The sequence below is a fragment of the Gallinula chloropus genome (genome assembly GCF_964237585.1).
Source record: "Gallinula chloropus genome assembly, chromosome: 22".
Classification (NCBI taxonomy): Eukaryota; Metazoa; Chordata; class Aves; order Gruiformes; family Rallidae; genus Gallinula; species Gallinula chloropus.
In genome coordinates, this window is record NC_140107.1 from 8,295,896 (window position 1) to 8,317,450 (window position 21,555).

At 49.8% G+C, this 21,555-nt stretch overlaps 1 protein-coding gene across 1 annotated transcript; it reads left to right on the plus strand.

The window, feature by feature from the left end:
- Positions 1 to 1,479: 1,479 nt before the first annotated feature.
- Positions 1,480 to 21,342, plus strand: PTP4A2 (protein tyrosine phosphatase 4A2). The gene is made up of 6 exons (XM_084274266.1): positions 1,480 to 1,737; positions 10,391 to 11,064; positions 12,593 to 12,685; positions 18,091 to 18,221; positions 19,717 to 19,791; positions 20,889 to 21,342. Exons 2-6 carry the CDS (start codon positions 10,969 to 10,971, stop codon positions 20,995 to 20,997), a joined length of 504 nt encoding a protein of 167 aa, XP_084130392.1. The 5' UTR covers positions 1,480 to 1,737; positions 10,391 to 10,968; the 3' UTR covers positions 20,998 to 21,342.
- The last annotated feature ends 213 nt before the right edge of the window (positions 21,343 to 21,555 follow it).

Here is a 21,555-nt window from a genome sequence, read left to right on the forward strand (position 1 = left end):
CCTCTGTGAAGCTTTAACGGGAGCAGCTGATGGCCGGTGCAGACACCGCGGCTTCTGATGGGGCCATTTATTGGGGTTTTTTTGGGTGAAAACGCCCTTGTTTTGTCGCAGAGACCCGGCAGCGCCGAGCCCTCCACATTGTGTGTTATGCAAATGGCTGCGTGTCTGCGGCGCTGCTCGGGCGAGGGGCCCTGCCGAGGGCTTCCCACGGGAGCCGGGAACAGAGGGACTCTTGTTCCAGCTCTGGCTGATGCCTCTTGCAGCCTGGCTGCTGGCTGGGCTGGGCTGGGCACGGGGAATGCTCTGTCCATCCCCACCCGGCTCTGGCTGCTGTGGTCCTTGCCGCCGTCCCCCACCAACGGGGCAGAGAAAACCCTCTCCCGGTGCAGCACAGCCCGGCCGCGGGTCCCTCCGGGCTCAGCTCCACGTGGCGCTTTGCTTCCCTCCCCCCCGCCTCGGGAGCCGAGATTTGGAGCCCCTCGGCGGGGGTTTAACGGGCACGGACCCCCCCAACCCTCCCCCGGGCGAGGGCTGGCGGCTGCGCCCCGCTGTCGGGAGGGGATGTCACGGGCACGGCGCTGTCGCCTCGCCCGGTGCCGCAGCCGCCGGGACGGGCTCCGGCCTAACGGGCCGCGATCCTGCTCCCGCCAGGGTCACGGTACCGGGGGCAGAGACCCGGCTCAGCCGGTCCTGTGGGTTCCGCCGGGGCCGCGGGCTGGGCCCTGCCGGGGGACCGGCTCCCCCCGCTGCCGGTGCGGGTCTGCGCGGAAGCGGAAGCAGCGGGAGGGCCGAACCACTGCGCGGGGATGGGGGGGGGTGTGTGTGTGTGTGTGGTGTGGGACTGTACCATCGCTGCTGTGCGCCGGGGGTGGAGGGGTGATTGCTGGCGTGGAAGGGCCCGCGTGCACGTGCGGCCGGCGGGCCAGTCCAAGTGTGGCGGAGCGGCGGGGGGAAGGGGCGTGGCGCGGCGCACCGAGGGTGATCGGCGGCCGCAGGGCGGGCGGCACGTTTCGCCTCGGGCCGTGCCCACCGCCGGCGGGGCAGCCGGGGGCGAGTGGGCAGGGCGGGGCGAACCCAGGGGGAGAGCACCTCTGGCCGCGCTGGGGGAGGCCGTACCAATGCCCAAGGGGGATAAGCGGGCTGTACCAAGGCCGGGCAGGGGGGGAAAAGGCCTGTTCCCTCAGCAGCAGCGTGGCGGGAGTCGTTCCCCGCAACACAGAGAGGGACAGCCGGCGGTACAGTCACGACAGGCCGCGACAGCGGCGAGCGAGGCCGCCTCAGAGTCGCTCGTGCCGCGTGGGCATGCCCGGAGCACCCCCGTGGTGGCGGCGGATGGATGCGCCCGGCGGCGTTGAACCGAGCCGGGGAAGGAGGCGAGAAAGAAGGAGGAGGGGAGAGGGGGGGGGCCGGACCGTACCAATGCCGGATGTGGGTGTGAGGCGCGCCGTGCCAATCAGCGGCGGGCGGGCCGTACCACGGGGCGCGGGCGGGGAGGGAGCGGCCTGTGCGTGAGGAGCCGTTTGGCGGCGCGCGGGCTCTCGGCTCTCTCCGCGCGGCCGGGCCGGACCGGGTCGAGCGCAGCCCCAGCCCCGTCACGGGCCCCGCCGTTACCAGGCCGGGCTCGCTGCCGCCGCCGCGCCCCCTTCCCGCCCCTTCTCCTTCCTTTCCGTCCCCCGGCCCGGTGTGTGGGAGGCGCCGGGCCCGCTCGGAAGAACGCCGACGCGCTCAATGCCCAGGGTGAGGGGCCGCGGCGGGGAGGAGCTGGGGGGCTTCGGGTGAGGAGGCTGAAGCCCCCGCCCCGGGGCGGGCCCGGCTGGCGTTGGGGTGGGGGTGGGGGGTGAGGGGGAGCGGTGGCTGCGGGGAGGCCTGCGGGGGTCTCCCCTGGCTCCTTGGGAGGCTGTGAGGGGATTCCCCGGCCTGTGCGGCAGGTCTGGACGGGCCTCCCAGGCCCTGAGGGGCTCCTTGGGGCTCTGCGGCTGGCTTGCGGGGGGCTGTGTGCTCCAGGGGTCCCGCCTGCTCTGCGGGTCTCGTTCCGGGGGGTCTTTGCTGGACTAGGAGGCCGCCTGCGCTCTGAGGGGCTGGGTCGGGGGGGGGCCTTCTAGGCCTGGGGGGATTTCCTGACCTGTGGCTCTTGTTTGGGGAACGCTTCCGGGCCCTGGAGCTCCCTTGGCCTGAGCAGCGGGCTTGGGGGCTGCTCGTGAGGTCCCTGCGCTACTTCGGGGCTGGTTCTGGATGGTTCCCCGTGCCTGTGGGGTTAGACTGGTGTGAGGGACCCCCGTGGCTGGTAGGGCTGGTTTTAGGGTAGTAGCCCTTGCCTGCAGTGTTGGGCTGCTTTGTGGGGTGTCCCTGCTACTTGCCAGGCTGGTTTGGAGGGTCCTCACCTATGAGATGAGGTTGAGTTGTGGTACCCATCACCCCCGCTCTGCAGAGCTGGTTTGTGTGGGTCCCCCCCAGCTGGGGGGCTGGGGTGAGTGACCCCCAGGTGGGTGGATTAGCAGAGGGTCTGTGTTGTACCTGGGGGGGGCTGTTTGGGGGGAGTTCATCCTCTGCAGGATTGCAACAGTGGAAACATGAGGAGACTGCCAAGGTGTTGGTGTGGGTGAATGAGGAGGCCTTGCTTGTACCTGGTTTGGGGGACATGTGGAGGGGTTGGTTTGAGCAGAGAGGGTGTTACTTATTCCGGTGTGTAAGCATGGATGGGGGAAGGGGTTGAGAAGGGGTGGGAGGGTTGTTGCTGGGGAAAGGGGCCCTGCCTTGTGTTAGGCCTGGAGGTGATCTGTAAAGCATAACGAATTTTTGGGGGATCTGGGCTGGGGAGAGGGGGAAGGCTGGGAGCAACACTGAACGGGGGGGTGTGTGGGATCTTTGTCAGGCTGGAGTGGGGGCTGCATGGAGCTGGGAAGGAAGGGTGTCCAGGATGTGGTGGTTTTCCTGGGGTTTGAGTGGGGGCAGGGATGTGAATGCCGAGGCTGGTTTGTGTAGATACAGAGCTGCCCTGTGGGATTTGGAGCTGCCTGGGCTGGAAGGGGGGGTGGTGGCTGATGAAGCCTGGCCTGGGCAGTGGCTAAAGAAAGTACCCGTGTTGCTGTGGGTGCTAAGAGTGCCCTGCAGGAAGGCCTGGGGCAGGGAGTGGTGTACTTACTGGGAAAGGCTGTGGTTTGCTGCTTAGGATGTGCTTTGGTGGGTGAGGAACCCCAGCTAGGGAGAGCTGGGGGTTAGGGATTGGGAGTGTGGGGTGTTAGGGTGCAGGGATCGTGGTAGAAGTGGCCTCCACACAGCTGCAGTGCTGGTTCCTCGTGGCTCCTGGGTGTGATTAGTCATGATCTGCTTTTTCTCTCAGGGCAGCTGTGTGCTTGTTGGTTTCGGTGTGAGGAGGAGTGAGGCACAAAGTTGGCTTTTAAAGGCTGCTGTATAAATGGAAACTCGCTCCAGAACTCCCCAAATGAACCGTCAGGTTCTGACTCAGAACTGCAGTTAGTATTTAAAGAAGAAAAAAAGATAAACCTGCAGCTAGAAGCAGCCAGAAAACTCCATCTCCTTATGACTCAACATGTAGAAATACTTAGATTTAATGAACTCAGCTGTTGGGAAGAGGAGATTGGTTGCTCTTAAGGTAAGAGAACGTGCATGTGTACGTAAGGACACGCAGGCAGGACTGGAGGCTGTCTTCCCCAGGGTCTAGTTGTGATGGTTGTACACACTTCCCCCCTGCACTTTCAGGATTAATTACCTGCAGCTCCCCATCCTTCTCTCCCACACACCAGAACTCAAAGGTTCTTCCTCTCTCAGAGCGGAACTGAGCTGTGCTCACAGCCTGCTGCCTCACTCCTGGACTTTGCCCCGTGGTGCAGTGTCGTGCTGGCTTACCTGCTGTGAGGCCTGGGAGGGAGAGCAGAGCAGTGCAGGGCTTGGGGAGGCAGTAAGGACAATCCACAGCTGAAAACAGCTCTTGAGAGAGCGTAGGGTGAGCGGGTGACTTTGGTAAATGGGGTGGGTTGGGTGTTGTGGTGAAATATTTGAGAGGAGAAAACGTGCTGCCAGTGATGTGCTGCTGCTGAGCTAGCAGAGAGGAGCTCTGTGTTGGGGTTGGTTTGACAGCTGCTTTGCCAGTTAAAGAGCTGGGGGTTGAAAACAGCTCTGTCTGGACACTGGGAAATGGACCTGATGGCTTGAGAGTCTGGGGAAGGAGTTACTCCTCTGGATTGCAGGGCTGGATCAGGCTGGCACCCATTTAGAGCAGTATCTGGCTGATGCGTATCATAAGAGTATAAAATACCTTTAATAGTGGCTATTGACTTCAGTATCATCTCAGGGCTCGTTTTGCTAATTGTGAAGGGGTAAAGGAGGCTTGAATTTAAATCTCTCCATCCTTTTTACTGTTGCAACACCTGAGAGGCTGGGTTGCAGTCTCTATTCAGCCCACTGTTGTGAGTACCTTTTTGTTACCCCTTGTTCCTCTCTGTTCTGTACTAAAAAGTTACATTCTCTCTGGTCTCTGAGGCTGGAACTCTGCCTCTGCTCCAGATAATGGGCTGTGGATTTCAACAATCGCGACTTTGTGGACTCTGCAGTGAAATTTATCAGGGAGGTTCAGTTGTCAGCCTGAACTGAACTGCCCCAGCAGCGTGGAACAGGAGCCAGCTCCCCACAAAGTCATGTTTCCAGCAGAGGTAACGTGGCAAATTTAAGTCAGTGGGATGAGTAAGGTGCAAGTAATTCAGCTCTGTAACTTCACAGAGTAGCATCCTTGTTGGTGTGTGGCTTGAAGTTGCCTGTAAGTCCTGCTTGACTCGTCCACGTGCTCTTGGTGGATGGGTTCTTTTAATTAATTTATTTATTTGATACTTCATCTTGAAGTGTGAGAATATTCAGGGTGAGAATATTCGGGCTGAGTTGTTGGGGAAACTGATAATCTAGCAGGAGGACCACGTGTTGCAAAAGCCAGCTGTTGGTCCAGCTTAGAGGCCTCAGCACTGTGATTTTTAGGAAGGAGTTGCTGGTGTCACAGGCTCTGGAGCTGAGTCTTGTCTGCAGTCACTTGGTTTCCCTGAGATGCAGTTCTCTGGCTGGAACAGGAGAGCTGCTTTGAAACTCTCTCTTTTCTGATCAGGGCCTTTTGGTTTTGACTTCAAACACTTTTAGTAACTTTAAACTTCTTGGGCACGGTATGTAAATAACATTCAAATGTGTCCTCTGAAGGGATTAAAACAACTCGAGGGTGGGTGGGGAAGGGTTTAAAAAAATCCCAAGTCCCAAACCAGCATTTTGAACTGCAAAGCAGGTTCTGTTTCAGAGGCAAGAGGAGACCTGAAGCGTAAAGGATGCACGCCTTTCAGCTCTTCCTGCAAGAGCTAATGTGGTGTCTAATCACTTCCCACTGCCTGGGCAGGGTGAGGATCCCTCTGCACCCATGCCTGTGTGGATATAGTGGTTTGACCTCACCCAAATTTGGGGAATGGCAGCTCAGCTTTCTCTGTGTGGTCCTCAGCTGTGAGTTCTGCCTCCGGATCGCTGTCTCCCTGAGTAGTCTCACAGGTTACCTTTGACAACTCTGTTTCCTGATGTGTCACTTTTCAGTAGACACTCATTTAATCTGCTTTTTTTTTTTTTCTTTTGCTTAATTTCCCCTTGCCAAAGCAGCTCTCTCACTGCTGCTGCCCTGGGTTTTACAGCCCAGGACTGGGTTAGAGCAAAAGGAAACGCATGAGTCACCCTCAGAACTTGTCAGCAGGCTGGGAGGGAGCTCGGGGGTGGATAGGGTGGAACAGTAAAATTTTTGACCTCACCCCTCTCCAGGCACGTGTCATTCTGAGCAGGCTTCTTTCAGAGAGACAGCTCAAGATTTTTTTCCAAGCATGTTAGTTCCAGAGGTTCCTTTCTCTGTGTACTAGGAGGGTGTATTTAAAAAAACCCAGATGGTTGCTTCAGTTCTTGCTAATATGTGATTCCACTGGTTTGGGGCTCGTTTTGGAGGGCTTGGAGAGGGTTTTTTTCACCTGAAAATAGATGAAACAGGACATTTTGACTGTGTGGGTAGAGCATGGGTCACTTAGAGTGATGCAGGAAGGGTGAGTGAAATAGGATGTCAGGAAGAGCCTGGCTGGGCTGCAGCATCACATCAGAATGGGAACTTTTATGGGGTTAAGGAGTGTCCTGTTAGCACCCTGTGGTGCTGATTTCACCTGAGTGCAGACCATGAGGAGGAGGTTTTGAAGAAGGAAAAAAAAAAAAAGAGGAAAAATTCACCATCTCCTGACCCAACTTCATCAGCACCCAACGTGGGTCCCCACTGAGAGGAACAGGATGAGTTGGGATGGTTTGAAAGTAGAAATCTTCCAAAGACTGAAGTTTTCTTTCAATACAGCCTGGCAAATCAGAGGGCTTTGCCCTGCATCCTGTGTGCTGGGTTATTTTGAAAGCTGATCCAAGTGACCTTTCCAAAGGTATCTGTGTTTTGCAATCTCTGGACGCTGCAGCTGTTGCAAGCTGTTCCCTGATCCTGGTGTAGCTACCACAGCACTTTTACTGGTGTGGTGGAAGCAGGAATTCCTTACGATGCTGCTACTTGTTTTTCATTAGACCCACCTCCCTCAGCTGGTACAAGCAGAATACAGATGAACAAGGGACTTGCCCTGTCAGAGTGTCTAATTCAGGAGTCGATGCAGTGACAGAGGAGGCAGCCACAGGAGATAAAGCCTGTTGGTGTGTTGGGTTTTTACTCAAGGCAATCTGAAGCAAGGCTTCTGTCAAGTCTGGAATTCATTTAATTGTTCACTCTTAATGAGTTAATCACCCTGATTTATTTATGCTGGTTAACAGGACTGCCCCTTGCTTACATTCTAAGCAGATTCTTGCATGTGGTGTTGAAAGGCATTCTTCTCAAATCGGCCTCCTCAGGCTTTGGTGGGGGGCTCTGGCTGTGCTGGGAGTTACAACTCTGAGTCTGTAGGTGCAGAGCCTGTCACAGCTCACTGGGCTTTTGGTTGTGTAGATTGATTGAGGGTGTTGGGCTGGTTCAGCCTGGAGAAGAGAATCATAAAATCACAGAATCCCAGACTGGTCTGGGCTGGAAGGGACCCCAAGGGTCCCAGAGCTCCAACCCCCTGCCACAGGCAGGGACACCAACCTCCAGGCCTGGAGCTACACAAGGTTGCCCAGGGCCCCATCCAACCTGGCCTGGAACACCCCCAGGGATGGGGCACTCACATAATGTCTGTGTACTGATACATAAAGGGGTCCTACAGGAAGGTGGGAGAGGGGCTGTTCACCAGGGAGTTGGAACTAGATGGGCTTTGAGGTCCCTTTCAACCCAGAGAAGTCTGTGATCCAATGATTATTCCCTGATAATTAAATTAAACCCCACCAGGAACTGGCTCCCAAGCATATCTAGTTCTTTTCAGCCACATACAGTGTGTTGTAAGTTTTTAGTTTCTCTCCATGTGCTGTCTCACTTTCTAAATATAAATAGTTGAAGGTTAATTGGCTAATTTTGGTTTTGTTTTGTTTTACAGCATCCACAGACCTGGTCAGTGTTCACAGTCAGCAGTTTGATAGAGCTCAGCTCTCTGGGAGATTGGAAGTGCAAATTTACTTGCTAATACAGGGAGGAAGTAATCTTCAAGTATTTACTTGGGGACATCAGAGGTTGTAGACAGTAGGGTTTTCCCTGGTTTTAATTTACTTAATTATAGAAGCCTGGCTTTTCTTTTTAAACTCCAGCTTAACAGTTGGCAGTTGAAAGAGGAAGGGATGCATGTGTCAGTAAGCAAAGCCTTTTAGGAACAGGGTTGTATGCTACATAAACTTCTTATCCTTCTGGAAATCATTTTTCAGACTTAAATACAGTGCTTTGCATTTTTAATCACTCCTTGGCTGTTAGCTAATTAAACACTTCATGTTCCTGTGGGGAAGGTAAGGTGGTGGTGTTCCTGATCTGCAGACTTGCTGAGCTGCTGGAAGTGGCTTGGCCAAGGTCAGGCTGCTCCTGCAGCTGCAGGACTTGAGTTGGTGGCTCCCCTTGCCACACTGAATTTACTGGGAGGTGCCATCTCCACGTGTCCTCTTAACCACTTGGTAAAGAGATTTTTTACAAAAAGACTGTTCAAATAATTGGGTTGAAATTCCCTCTTTGATTTGCTTGAGGGAGGAGAAGCATAACCACAGTGACCTGATTTGATACAACAGTGTGCAAACAGCCCTGCATGGGGCTCTTCCAACCAAATTATTGGTGCTGACAAGAAAAACGTTGAAAGGCTTTGTTTAAATCCAGCACAATAGCTCTTCCCCTCCCCACAGTGTACTTTGTAATGCTGTAAGCCTCTGGTCCTCTGGATCCCAGTTTTGATATCCTATGCCAAGACCTGTTGACTGCTGGTTGTACTGAAACAGCCTAAAAAGTGCATTTTGCAGCTGCTCCTGCACCACGAGCCTGGGGGATTCTCTCCAGTGGCTGGAGTGTGTGTTCAAATGGGGGGAAACAGGTCTGTGCCTGGAAAAAGACTTTCTTGCTCTAAGTTTTACAGGTGTTGGGCACATGTGGATGCTGTGACTGGAGCACATCCTAGCTAGAGCAGGTTGTGAAGCATTTCAACAAAGCCTCTTGCTTTGAGATCTGGGAGCACACATGAGAGAGAGTTGGGACAAATGCACAAGCACTGAGGGGTGTAAGGACTTGAGAATGATGTGTTTAGATGGGGCTCTTCCATCTGGGGGGAGACTCAATCCTGTAGTCATCACACTGATAAAATATTCCAGGATTCGTTTTGGAAATGTGTGTTTCAGTCAGTCAGAGCAAGAGCCGCCCTGGGGTCGGGGGAGGTTGTTGAAAACATCTTTGTTCTTGCCTCTGGCAGCCTAATTAATGTATTTTTTTGGCACTGAAAGCTGTTCTTTAAGGCAATAATTGCTGTTCTTTGGGTGATTTTTGACTTGGTGTCAATGAAAAAGGTAATTTTGTAGTACTTAATTTGACTGTTTGAAAGCAGGGATCTCATTAAGATGTGGAGCACACCAGAACTTTGGGGGGTGAAGTTCCGTGTGTGTGTGTGTTTTTCCCCTAATTGTCTTCTCCTCAATGTGCCACACTGACCTTTCTGCTTGAGCTGCAGGTTTGGGACTTCTGGCTGCTCCTTTGGATTCTGTTCAGCTGACTTGAAACTTTTTTTCCCCCTTAAAAAAAATAAATCTGTCAGTAGCAATTCTTTGGCTCTTTAAACACCCTGAAAAGCCACGGTGCTTATTCAGTGTTTCAGCCTGAAATGAGTTGAGCTCTGTTTTAATCCCTCCCAACTTCACAGCAGAATTACCTTTTCCATCTCTTATTGTTGCTGTTTTAAATCTGGTGTGTTTAGGGCTGGAGGCTGCTGCTGCTGCCTTGATGCCCCAGCCTGTAAACACAGATAAAACTAAGAAAAACTAAGTAGTTATTACTGCTAAATGACCTTTTAGTTGCTTGTGAAGTGATCTGGGCTGGGTCAGCCTGGAGAAGAGAAGGCTGTGGGGGGACCTCATTGCAGCCTTCCAGTCCCTGAAGGGAGCAGAGGAACAGGGGGGGAATGGGCTTGTTAAAGGGCAGAGACTGGCAGGACAAGGGGGATGGAGTGAAGCTGGAGGAGGGAAGGGGGAGATGAGATATTAGGGGGAAGTTCTGTGCAGAGAGAGTGGTGAGGGGCTGGAAGGGGCTGCCCAGAGAGGGGGTGGGTGCCCCATCCCTGGGGGTGTTCCAGGCCAGGTTGGCTGGGGCCCTGGGCACCCTTGTGTAGCTCCAGGCCTGGAGGTTGGTGTCCCTGCCTGTGGCAGGGGGTTGGAGCTCTGGGACCCTTAGGGTCCCTCCCAACCCAGACCAGTCTGGGATTTCTGGGAGACCTCCCTGCTCTTGTTGGGAGTTTGGTGATACATCACTGGTGAAATTTATCTGCTAGCAAAAGCTCAGATATGTGCAGTTAGACCCTGATTTCTGATCCTACTGCTCATTTTATTCAGAAAATAAAGCAATTCCAACAATACTTTGTACATATTTGGGCCCAAGCCAGGCAGGTAGGGCTCTAGCACCAGCTGCTTTCCAGCATGCCCTTGGCTTTGTGCTGTTTCTTCTTGGTTTAGGGCACCTTGTTAGGAGGGAGGGGCTGCAGGGATTGCAGAAAGCTCTCCCTGTTCATGGTCCTGGCTGCCAGGAGCAGTGGTTACAAGAAGTCCTGTGTGTTTGGGGTAGAACATACTCACTGCCAGCAGAGTATTTGGGGTTACCACTCTCAGGGACCCCAGGAAAGACTTGGTTTGGTTTTGTTGTAGTCTTGTCTGCTCTGGGGTTTCTCTGGGAGGGTGGATGTTGGGTATCTCTGGAGGTTGAAACAGCAGCTCCTCTGACCATGGTGTGGTTCCCTCTCTCCAGGTGTTCTGTTGGAATATACGTCGCACATTTATGGCGATTCTGAGCGTGAGGGCAGACTTCTGCCAGGCCCAGCACAGCACCCTGGCTGACAAGTGAGCTGAGAGCAGGGGGTTCCACGTGCCATAATTACTTTGCCTTGAAGACTCCAGACGCAGCGGAAACACACTCAAATATATGGGATATCTCCTGCACATTGGAAGCATATTCCTCTTACTGACTCTGGCAAAACTAAGCATCAAGAAAACAAAGTGGAGAGAAAATCTGCCCTTACTTTTTTGCCTCACCAGTGCCTAAATGTAGAACAGGCTGCCTAGTCTTGCATGTAGTCAGAATTTTTTGGAGTCTGAAGGATACCACCTGCAGTAATTGAGGCTGAAGCTGAACTCAAGTGGATTCTGAAGCAAACCTGCTTTTCTAGAAGCAAATTCTTTAAGGAACAAACGTGAAAGCAAGCTCTGATCAATCCCAGGCATTTTAGTGGTCTTTTTTAATGTTTTCTGCTGTGAAACATTTCCAAGGTTATTGAATTTATTTTTTTTAATATTTTTTTGGGCCCCTTACACATTTTCTTTGCCATTATGAACCGTCCAGCCCCCGTGGAAATCACCTACGAGAACATGCGTTTCCTTATCACTCACAACCCAACCAACGCCACCCTCAGCAAGTTCATAGAGGTAAGTCAAATAAAACACAGTCCTCTCTTCCTCACAGGCTTGTAGGATCTACAGAAGTACCAAACTGGAGGAGCTTTGGCTTTATGTTATGTGAAACTCAAGGCATTTCTGTCTTTAACGTGCTGTTCACCTTCTTGATGGTGTGAGAGGAGAATCTACCAATTCCTTTTCCAAGTCTTGAGTTTCTCTAATTGTGAGAGGCTGGATGAGCTGCTGGTTTAGAATACAAACACAGCCCCTTGCTACCCTTGTCCTGGTGTCTGAAGGACTCTGTGTTCTAACTGGGATCTTTCATTAAATAATGCAGTGCTTGTGATATATCTACAGCTCACCTTCTGGCTTTTAACGAAGTGGTTAACAGAATTGGAGCTGGTTTCTAATCTTGCTTATCCCTTAGAGTAGGATTAAGTGCACTACTTAAACCCATGTTTTAGCTTGCAGGATGTGTGACCAAACTGCCCTGCCAGTCCCAGAACCATCAGAGATTTTAGGTGCTGGAGGTTACCCCTGAGAAATGGCATCTGGCTGTGGGGAGAGGCAGTTACCATGGGCAGTAGGTCGGTCTGGTACTGACGTGAGAAGATCAAAAATACCCCAAAATTTAATGCTCAGTGTTCTGAAAAACAAACAGAAGACATCATCAGAGTAGCAGCAGTAGTAGAGTGTATTTCTGCATTCTAGGTTGCTCCAAGCCTGCTGTATCTTTGTGCCCTTTCTATCTAGGGGACTTTTATCATGCATATGTGGGGGTTTCTTAATTCCAGAGAGATCCTGTCATCTGATACTGATGCCTGACTGGGGCTATTAACAGACTTCCATCGTTTAGCACGTGCTCTTCACCGTGAATCTGTTCGGATAGTAGTGGTTAATTTTATCTGAAAGCCATGTTCTTTTGGTCTTTCTAATTTTTTTTCCCCCATTATTGTGGATTTTCTTCCTTTTTCAGGAATCTTGACTCTGCAATATATTTATTGGTAATTGTCAGAGGCTATAATGATTCAGTCCAGACATGAGAGGAAATTCTTGCTGCATGAACCTTCAAAGTGAACTGGAACAGCTTTTGTTTGATCTTCTGATTATTTATCTAGTACAAAGTGCTACTTATAGTGCATTACAAGGAAGCTGGAGTATGGTGGTGTGTGTGTGTGTTCTGTTCCTCCCTGCCTCAAAATGTCAACACTGGCTGAAGGAAAGAGCTCCAGGCTTCAGTATTAAGAGAAGAAGCTGCATGGAGAATTGGAAGCAGCTGCTTTACTGTTGCTCTTACTCATGTAATGTTTTCCCACCTTGGTGTTGCCCTAGAAGAAGAATCAAGAGATGCTTCACCTGAACTCCTGTCGCTTGTAACCCTTGCCCTGCTGCAGGCTGTCGCTGCTGGGTTGTCCTTTGCTCCTTCATGGTGTAGCCACCTTGGAGCTGCACAGCAGTCGTGGTGCTGCTCTGTTTTAACAGGTTTTTCTGTAGCTGATGAGAAAGCTTTTCAGTCCTTGGCTCTGTTGGTGTGCTCACATTGTCCTTTCTCTTCAAGGAGCTGAAGAAGTACGGAGTGACAACCTTGGTGCGAGTTTGTGATGCCACTTACGATCAAGCTCCGATTGAAAAGGAAGGAATCCAGGTTCTAGTGAGTTGCCTTTCCAACTGTCTAAAAATGAACAATCGCTTGTCTAGAAGCAACAGAGGTGGCCTGATGGCACTCATGCTTTGGGCAAGAGCTTCTGGTGGTTTCAGGCTGGCTGAAAGCAGGTCATCCCCTGCACCAGCTGCAGCTGGCTTTGAGAAACTGGCTGTACTTCTGTGAAGGGCTCCTGCAGCTCATTGCTGTTGCCTGGGTGCTTTGGGATGTTGATTTCCAGATCTATTGAGGTATTTTGCCTGCCTCTCAGTGACTGGGTCAATACTAATCCAGTGTTCAGCCTTGTGATTCATACAACTTAGTCTGGTCCTTTTCTCTAGAGAAAGCTTCTTGGCTTTACTGTTGATCTTCCCAGGATGCAGATAAAACTCCCTTCTCTTGCTCGTTCAGATAGCTGGTGAGTTGATAGAGGCTCCCACGGGCTGTAGCAGGATATTGGCCTCTGAGCAGAGCCTGGCTGCTGGTGACTTCCCAGTTCAGCAGGTGGAATTCCTTAACTGCTACTCAGAGTTAACATTATGCAATGGCTGTCTGACTATTGTCTAGTGTTGCTTGGTGTTTTAGGGGAGGTTTTTTTAAGAGGTGTGTGCTCACACTAAGCTTGCAGGCGGTGTTTTTCCAGGCAATACTTCCGAATTATTATAGTGTGTCAGATAGTATCAGTTTATTTTACTGGAGTGAGTAATACTGTTGTGAGGCCAGAAACTGCATCTTCCTGCCTTCTTGCAGGCAGTCAGTCCTCTATTGCCCCTTGATTTTTTTATGGCTTGGTCAGAGGAAAACTTTCTGCAGTTTTCCATTAGGAGAAAAACTCGTATCCTGGCATAGCTGTGAAAACTCCACGTACAGGTCAGTCAGGTTTCTTGGCTCCGGGCCCTAGTAAGCATTTACTCCAGTTCCAGGCAGCCACGTGTGCCTCTGTTGTTGGAAAAATCAGTGGTTGCAGGGCTGTGCTCCTAGGGCTGTGCTCTGCATCTTGAGCCCCTGTGGGCTGGGGTGTTGTGGTGCTTTCAGGCATGCTGCTGTGACAGCTCCAGCTGTGACACTCCTATGGTTGCCAGAGACTGGAAGGATTAAACTCCTGGTGTAGGAGCCCTCAGAGCCCTGATTTAGGCTGGGGCTTGGAGCATTTCTATGTTCCTGTGCCAAGCAGAGATCTGAGTTCTTCCTAGAAGACTTGGGAGAGTTCTGCAGGTGTCCAGCTCTGCCAGGGGGGCTGCCCTTGGCTCCTCCAGCCAAGGGTAAAATCCACCTTCTCCAATCCAGGGCCCCAGGGGGCAGCTGCAGAAGCTGTGGAGTGCTCTGTGCTCGGGAGCCTGCACTTCTGAATCAGTTTGGGGATTTTAGTTCTCAAGAAACTTCACAGTCTTGGTGTTTGAAGTGAAAGCAGGTTTTTAAGGAAGCTGTTCTCAAAACTGGAAACGCTGTTTCCGCCTGCTCTGCTCAGCTCTGCTCTGCTGGAGAGCCTTTCACTCTGAGTAACACAGGGGTCTTGTGCCTGTGCACACTTCCCTCAGCTAGCAAGCCTCTCTGCCTCCAGTATGCACCAGTTCTTAGTACTGCTCTGCTGCAGAAGCCAAAGCCAGGAGAGAGCACGAATCCCCCAGGCATCTGTTAAGGGTGACAGAACGGTGACGGGGAAGGTTTGCTGCCCGTGTCATCGCTGATCCTGATGATCCCAGTCATGAGGCTGTCTTAGTAATTTACTGTATTGCCACAGCGTTTTGCTATTTTGAGGTAAGCTCAGCCAGTCACCAATGTGAGCACCTCCTCTGCAGCTTTTCCTTCCCTTGAATGCATGTTTTCTCACAGTCCTCTTGCTGTTCAGAAACCGTGTTGAATTACCAGCTGGCTGAGAAAATAACACGTCACTATTTAAAGCTAATATTTGCTTGCAAAAATAACATTAAGATTAAAAACACAGCCTGAGAGAGATTAGTGTCTATTTTAATGCTGCTGAGGTCAAAAAGCATAGTGAACCCCCTGAAAATGAGAGTGTCTGAGCAAAGCCTGCTCTCATGCCGTGATACAGGATCGTGTCCTGGCAGGATGGGTAGAATATGGCAGCTACAGAGCTGCTTTGGCAGATGGCATAGTGAGAAAGTAGAGAATTAGATGTTCTGTGGTTGAAGTAGTACTATGCATGTGTGTGTTTATCAACAGAGATTAAATCCAGGAGACAGGAGGTGGGGATGGATTTAGCGTCTGTGGGCTTCTGCAGCCCTTGCAGCTCTGTTCATGTGTAAGGACTTGTAACACAGAAATGGTACACTGGAAAAACTGGGAAATGCTTTTTCTGCAAGGATTTTTGCACTGGCTGGCAACCAAGAAGGCTGCAATCGTTCTGTTAATCTTAAGGATCTAAGATGTGTTTCACTGTTCCCCTTCTGTTGCTCCTTCATTTACTGTTCATCCCTGGAGCAGAGTTTCTTTACCCCCTGGAGCAGATTCAGGCAATTCTGGGAGTGAGGTCAGTGGGAGCTTTGAAGTACGGGTTCTTTGTCACTTTCCAGTCCTGTCACTGCTATTTCCTCATAGAATCCCAGACTGGTCTGGGTTGGAAGGGACCCCAAGGATCAGAGAGCTCCAACACCAACCTCCAGGCCTGGAGCTACACAAGGTTGCCCAGGGCCCCATCCAACCTGGCCTTGGACACCCCCAGGGATGGGTCACCCACCCCCTCTCTGGGCAGCCTGTTCCAGCCCCTCACCCCTCTCTCTGTACAGAACTTCTCCCTAATATCTCATCTCCCCCTTCCCTCCTCCAGCTTCACTCCATCCCCCTTGTCCTGCCAGTCTCTGCCCTTTAACAAGCTGATTCCCCTCCTGTTCCTCTGCTCCCTTCAGGGACTGGGAGGCTGCAGTGAGGTCCCCCCATAGCCTTCTCTTCTCCAGGCTGACCCAGCCCAGCTCCCTCAGCCTCTCTCCATAGGGGAGCTGCTCCAGCCCTCTGAGCATCTTTCTGGCTCCTCTGATCCCTCTCCACCAGCCCCACATCTTCCTTGTGTTGGGCCCCAGCTCTGGACACAGGACTCCAGCTGGGGAGGGCAGAGCAGAGAGGGACAATCCCCTCCCTGTCCCTGCTGCCACCCCTCTGCTGATGGAGCCCAGGATCCCATAGCCCTTCCCAGCTGCAGGAGCCGCTGCTGCTCATGGGGAGTTTCTCACCCACCCAGACACCCAGGTCCTCCTCAGCAGGGCTGGTTCTGAGCTGCCAATCCCACAGCTACTGCTGACTGGCAACCCTGGAGCTGTTCTGCTGAGCAAGGCTGCTCCAGATAAAGGGTAAACAAGAGTAACCCTTTCCTCCCTGTCAGCCCTCTGAGCTGCTGCAGGGTGGCACAAAAGAGCTGTATTTTCTGTTTGTGCAATCTCTGTGCATCATCCTGGTTATTAATAACTGCTTTGGTCACGGAGCTTAGCAGTTTGTTTTCCCTGCTGTCTGCCAGGTGTTCAGAGGTGATGCTGGCAGAACTCATAATCAGGAAAAACACCCAAAACCCTGCAAAACTTTGCTGCAACTCCTCTGGTCTCAGAATTATCCTTGTTCCTCATTCTGGGCAGTATTCCATGCAGCAGTGTGTTATCAGTGCTCACTGAATGTCGGTGGTGTACTGTCCCTGAGAAGGTGATGATGCTCTGTGGGGAGATGACAGCTCAGACCAGTGCAGGAGTTGTGTGGGCACGGTGGCTGGTGTGTAAGCTGAAGGAAAGGATTTAATTTAATCTAAAACTAGGGCAGGGAACTGACGTGTAAATCCTGTTCTTTGCAAGGTGGTTTCAAGAGGAAGCATCTTGCAGTGGGTAATGCCTCTTCCCTTGGCAGCCCGTATGTCTCTTCCTGGGACAGTGGATGATACTAGGCCTAAAATAATACAGCTAGCAATGTGTGACTGGGGGGAAAACATCACATAAGAGCCTTTTATTAGAAAGAACAAGTTTTGCCTTATGATCTTGCTTCTGTAGCCTTTTATTTTGCTGTGCTGTCCCAGATAGTTTTAATTTCCCCCTTGCTTTACAGGAGGAGTTCTCAGCGCTCTTCAGGCTTTGCCTGTCTTTCTGAATTAACTTTCTAGGCTATTAATTCAGAACTTAAGGCTTTTTGCTTTTGTAGTTCTGAGAGGCAGTTTTCTACCTCACAGGGTTGTTTTTTTTCAGAGAGCTAACACGTTTCTCTGGCTGAGGTTGGTGCTAAGCTGTACTTGCTACTCAGGAAGTATTAGGGTGGCAATAAGTGCGTCTCGAAATGAGAAGCGTGGTGGGTTTTTACCTCTGGTTGTGCTTGTTCCTGCTTGCTTCTCTCAGGCTTCAGAGAATTATTACTTCATATTAACCTGTTTTCAAGATACTACATGAAAGCCTTGTTCCCAGCCAGTGAGGGAAGGAGGCGGCTCCTTTCAAAGCAATTTCCCTGCCATTTGGAGAGGTTGTTGAATAACACGAAGCTCTGGCTAGGAGTTTCTCTTGTAAAATGCATTGCAGCCTAATGAAAAGTGCTAAATAACTACTAAGTGGTTTTTCCCCTCCATCTAGGAGTGCTCTTTCTACAGCACTCCCTGTGTCTGAGGAGATTATAAAGCATGTGATGTTGTGCTTGGTCCTGAAATGTAGGACATGTAGTACTCTGCTTAGCACGAGTTCCAGGAGGGAGCTGTGACCTCGAGAAAATGGGAAGCTTCTCACATGTAATTTGATTTACAGCCATGTCGATGATATTTAATGTGGCCTGGGTGGTTCCAGTGTTGGCTGCCCCTTCAGTAGGCAGAAATGTAATTGTCAGTGCCACTTAGCTGTTGACTTTGCCTTTCTCTGAGCACTATTCCTTTTTCCTTATTGGGAATGTGTGTTTTTTGACTTGAAAATGCTCAGGATTATTGGATTCATGGCAGCTGGACAAGCTGATCCAATCGAGTTGTTATGAAGTACCTTCTCTTCTGCTGATCCCCTTCAAGTGTTATGAAGTAGCTTCTCTTCTGTACAATCTGCTCTACAAATAGTATTTTAAAACACAACCACAGGGAAAAGTCCACAGAGTTCTCATCTTTCAAATGTTTATTTGAAATGCCTATTGATTTTTACATATTTTTAATAAAATGAGACTTCAAGGGCAGCTATTTTTCTAAAAAAATTCTATACTACAAAGGAGTGAGTTTAGAGTTTTATTGAAATCTTATTGAAAAGTGCAATTAAATGGTTGTTAAACACTTAGTGTTGTGTTATGATATTGATTTACAAACTTCTGTGCAACCAGAAGAATACTCAGGGAAGCGTTGGTGTAATACAGACCTCCTGCTGAGTGGGATATTTTCCTTCTCCTGGTTCTGGTCGCCTTGCTGTTGATTATGGGCTGAAATCCACATATTTTAATGTCCTTTTTTTTCCCCCCTCTCAAAGGACTGGCCCTTTGATGATGGAGCACCACCTCCGAATCAGATAGTTGATGACTGGCTAAACCTGTTGAAAACCAAATTCCGCGAAGAGCCCGGATGCTGTGTTGCTGTTCACTGTGTTGCAGGGCTGGGAAGGTCAGTGTCTCCATGCTGGGCTCCAAGGTAGTTTGTTTGTTGGGGATTTAGGTCGTGGGAAGTGTTAAGTAAATGCCAATTCCTCTATTTTCCCCTAAATAACACTTGAAAGCAGCAGCATCAAGTCATTAAAGCAAGAAAGGCTTAGCACAGCTTAAAGATCTTGAGTAATTTCATAACTCTTGATCAAGGATGAGAGGAAGAATGTGGAGAGATTGTTCAGAACACTCCTGTCAGTCAGGAGCAGTTAGAGGTGCTGTTAATTTGTCTCTTCCTGTGGAAACAATCAAATCTCTCCTGCTTGACAAACCCAGTGCCCCTGTGTAATGCAAATTCTCAGGCTGCACTTGGGCTTTTTTAAATTTCCTCCTGTTTTTAACTGGTATACTGGGAGCATATGGTAATAAAGCATTTAGCAGAACTGGTTCAGTTGCTTTTGTGCTCTGAAGTGGCTTCACTTCAGTGGTAGGAAGAGCTGGGCCTGTATTTCTTGCTCACATGCAGGCTGCTTCTCCCTTCCCAACCCAAAGGATAACTTCCTCCTTTGGGAAGAGCTTCCTTTCAAGATGAAATTACAAGAAAAAACAAACACAAAGAAAACCCAACTGATCTGGGAAGGTTAAATGCTACCTTCATATTCCCAACTGTAATCTCTGATTTATCCTATGGGCTAGGAGGAGATGGAGCTTCAGTGGTGGTGTTCTTCCAGGAACCACGGGGCTGTTCACATTTAAGACATGAACAAGTGAGCAAGAAAGCTGGATTCAAGGAGTCAAGCACAGAGTTGGAGTCAAGCTCTTAAATTTCTACCTCTAGAGAAGCAGAGGTGGGGGAAATGAAGAGATAGAGGGAGAAGCAGCCAGAATTTAAAGACACAAGAGCCAAAACCCTGAGATAATGAACATTTGTGTATCCACTTCTCCTGAACACCTTTAGGAAGGTGGCTGTGTGTAACTGTGTGTATTGCAGTTTGGGCTTGTTGACAAGCCAGCTCTGAACACTTAACCCATTCCCAAATGTGGATCTCAAAGCAGAGTTTCACTCTGCTGCCCCTGGAATGCCCAGGTCCACGTACAGAATTAAACCCCATGAAACCTGTGTGGTCTGTTCAGTGCCTCACAGACCTGCCCTGTGTACAGATACACCCACTGTGCTTCCAGCAGCAGAACACATGCAGGTGTTGTTACACACTGGCTTTAGCAAAGCAGAAAATCAGGTGGTAGTGAAATGAGAAAGCATTAAAATCTAGAATTACAGTTTCCTGCCCCAAACACTATTGATTTTTATTTCATTTTGCCTGTGTGCTGGAAGGAGCTGGTGTCTCTGCTAAAAGAAATTCTGCATTAGGTACTCAGCAGGCAAATGTCTCTCTGTAGATAATGCTTAAAGAGAAAGTACTTCAGCTATTCCTTTAGAGATTAATTTGATGTATTTTTTGAGGGGTTCAATATATTGTTTTCTCCAGATCTTCCTTAAACATTGATTTCTCCTTTAGGGCTCCTGTCCTGGTTGCACTTGCTCTCATTGAATGTGGAATGAAGTACGAAGATGCAGTTCAGTTTATAAGGCAGTAAGTTGAACTTCCCCCTTCCCAAGAAACCCCTCCCTTCACGTTGTGTTTGAACAGTGGGTGATCAGCAGAGCTTGTTAGAATTCTGATGTGGCTTCTGGTAGCTCTATCCTGACAGTCATGGGCATGATTTTGATGTTAATGCTGAGGGTTTATCCCTTCCCTCTGTTTAGAAGTGAGGATTAAAAGGTGAACACTCCTTCCTTTTATTTTTTATTATTGTTTTAAAATCTGGGGTTTGATATTGAACTCTTGACCTAAGAGATTTTTTTTTGAACTTGTAGAGAAAAATTATCTAGGCAAGGGTTGTAAAAATTACAGGGGAATGTGGCACAGACTGATTGCTCCTAATTAAAATGAATAAATAGAAATCTAGTAAGGTTAGACCTCTGAGCAGAGTTTATACAGCAGGGAGGTGAGCACTGGCACTCCTGTGGGTGTTGTGGGTGAGTGTGATACCCACCCAGGAGATGTCAGAAACCACCTGTCTGGAAAATAACTAAGCTGGTGAAGGAAGAGACTGAGGAGCTCTCTTGGCTTAGTGATAGCATCAGATCTTGAAATGAAGCCCAGCAGGTAAGATGATGTTGAATGAGCTTTGCCAAGAAAGCAATTTGGCCTTTTATGGATTCCTGGGGTCTTCAGTTATCTTTGGAAACTGAATTGCTGTCAACCGACCTTTTTGAATTTGTCCTTCCTTGGATGTGGCACCTTTTATACAGAGAAGCTGTTTCCTGAGAACCTCTTAGGTATTTGTATCTGAATGTCGTGGTCTTACCCAGCTGGTACAACCAGTAGCACTTGTGTCTGCAAGGAAAGGGTGGGCTTGGTGTTGTTCTGTGACTGTTGCTGGAAACAAACTCTCTTCAATCCAAGAAAATAAGGCTGAAATTTGCCAAGTGGGTTTTGGTTTAATCCTGGTGTGTGCTGGCTCCTCTCTCCTTCCTCAGAGTGTCAGTGGATGTGGAACCAAGCCAGGACGCTGGTTTGTAGGCAGAGAAAAGCTCTGCAGTGAGGATTATCCTGCTTTAGGATGTCTGTGGTGACAGCAGCAGTGCTTTTTCCATTGACACCAGCCTTCATTCTCTCTGTTTTAGGAAAAGGAGGGGAGCTTTCAATTCCAAACAGCTGCTTTACCTTGAGAAATACCGACCTAAGATGCGATTACGCTTCAAAGATGCCAACGGTCACTGCTGTGTTCAATAAACCCCAGAATCTCACAGGAAGGCTGAAGCTCTGGCATGGCTGTTTTCTGAACTCTTGGCACCTGGAAATGTGAAATCTGGAATCAAAACTACGTCATCAAATTAGTGGTGGAGTCAGTGCTCCTCAACCTCTGTCCTAATGATGGTGATGATTGAAACAAAAAAAAAGAAATAAAAATTAAAAAAAAATTAAGAGAAACATTTCAGTGAAGGATTGTTTTCTCCTTGAGCTGCAGTTTGAACACCTGCAAGGAGAAAAATCAAGTTTCTTGAACCTTCTGTATTTTTAAACTTTTTAAGAAAAGAAATAAAGTAAATTTTATGTCTAAGGAAAAGCAGCAGAGCATTGGCTTGTGCAGAAACTATTGTCTTCATTTGAGGAGGTGCCCCACAGTCAGGGCCTGGCCCATCAGTTCTGGTGGGATTCTTTTAAACAGAGTTGCCTTTTTTTCTCTCCTAACCTTGCTGGGACCTGGCAGAGAGGGGTGAGGAGGAGCCTTGGTTGCTGTTTGGGAGCAGCCTGACAGCCTTAAGCCCAGTCTGGGTGTATTCTGGAGAT

Coding starts and splice junctions, on each gene's coding strand:
- PTP4A2 (XM_084274266.1), top strand. CDS start 10,969: ATGAACCGTCCAGCCCCCGTGGAAATCACCTACGAGAACATGCGTTTC. Junction 12,686..18,090: donor AGGAAGGAATCCAGGTTCTA/GTGAGTTGCCTT, acceptor CCCCTCTCAAAG/GACTGGCCCTTTGATGATGG. Junction 19,792..20,888: donor GCAGTTCAGTTTATAAGGCA/GTAAGTTGAACT, acceptor TCTCTGTTTTAG/GAAAAGGAGGGGAGCTTTCA.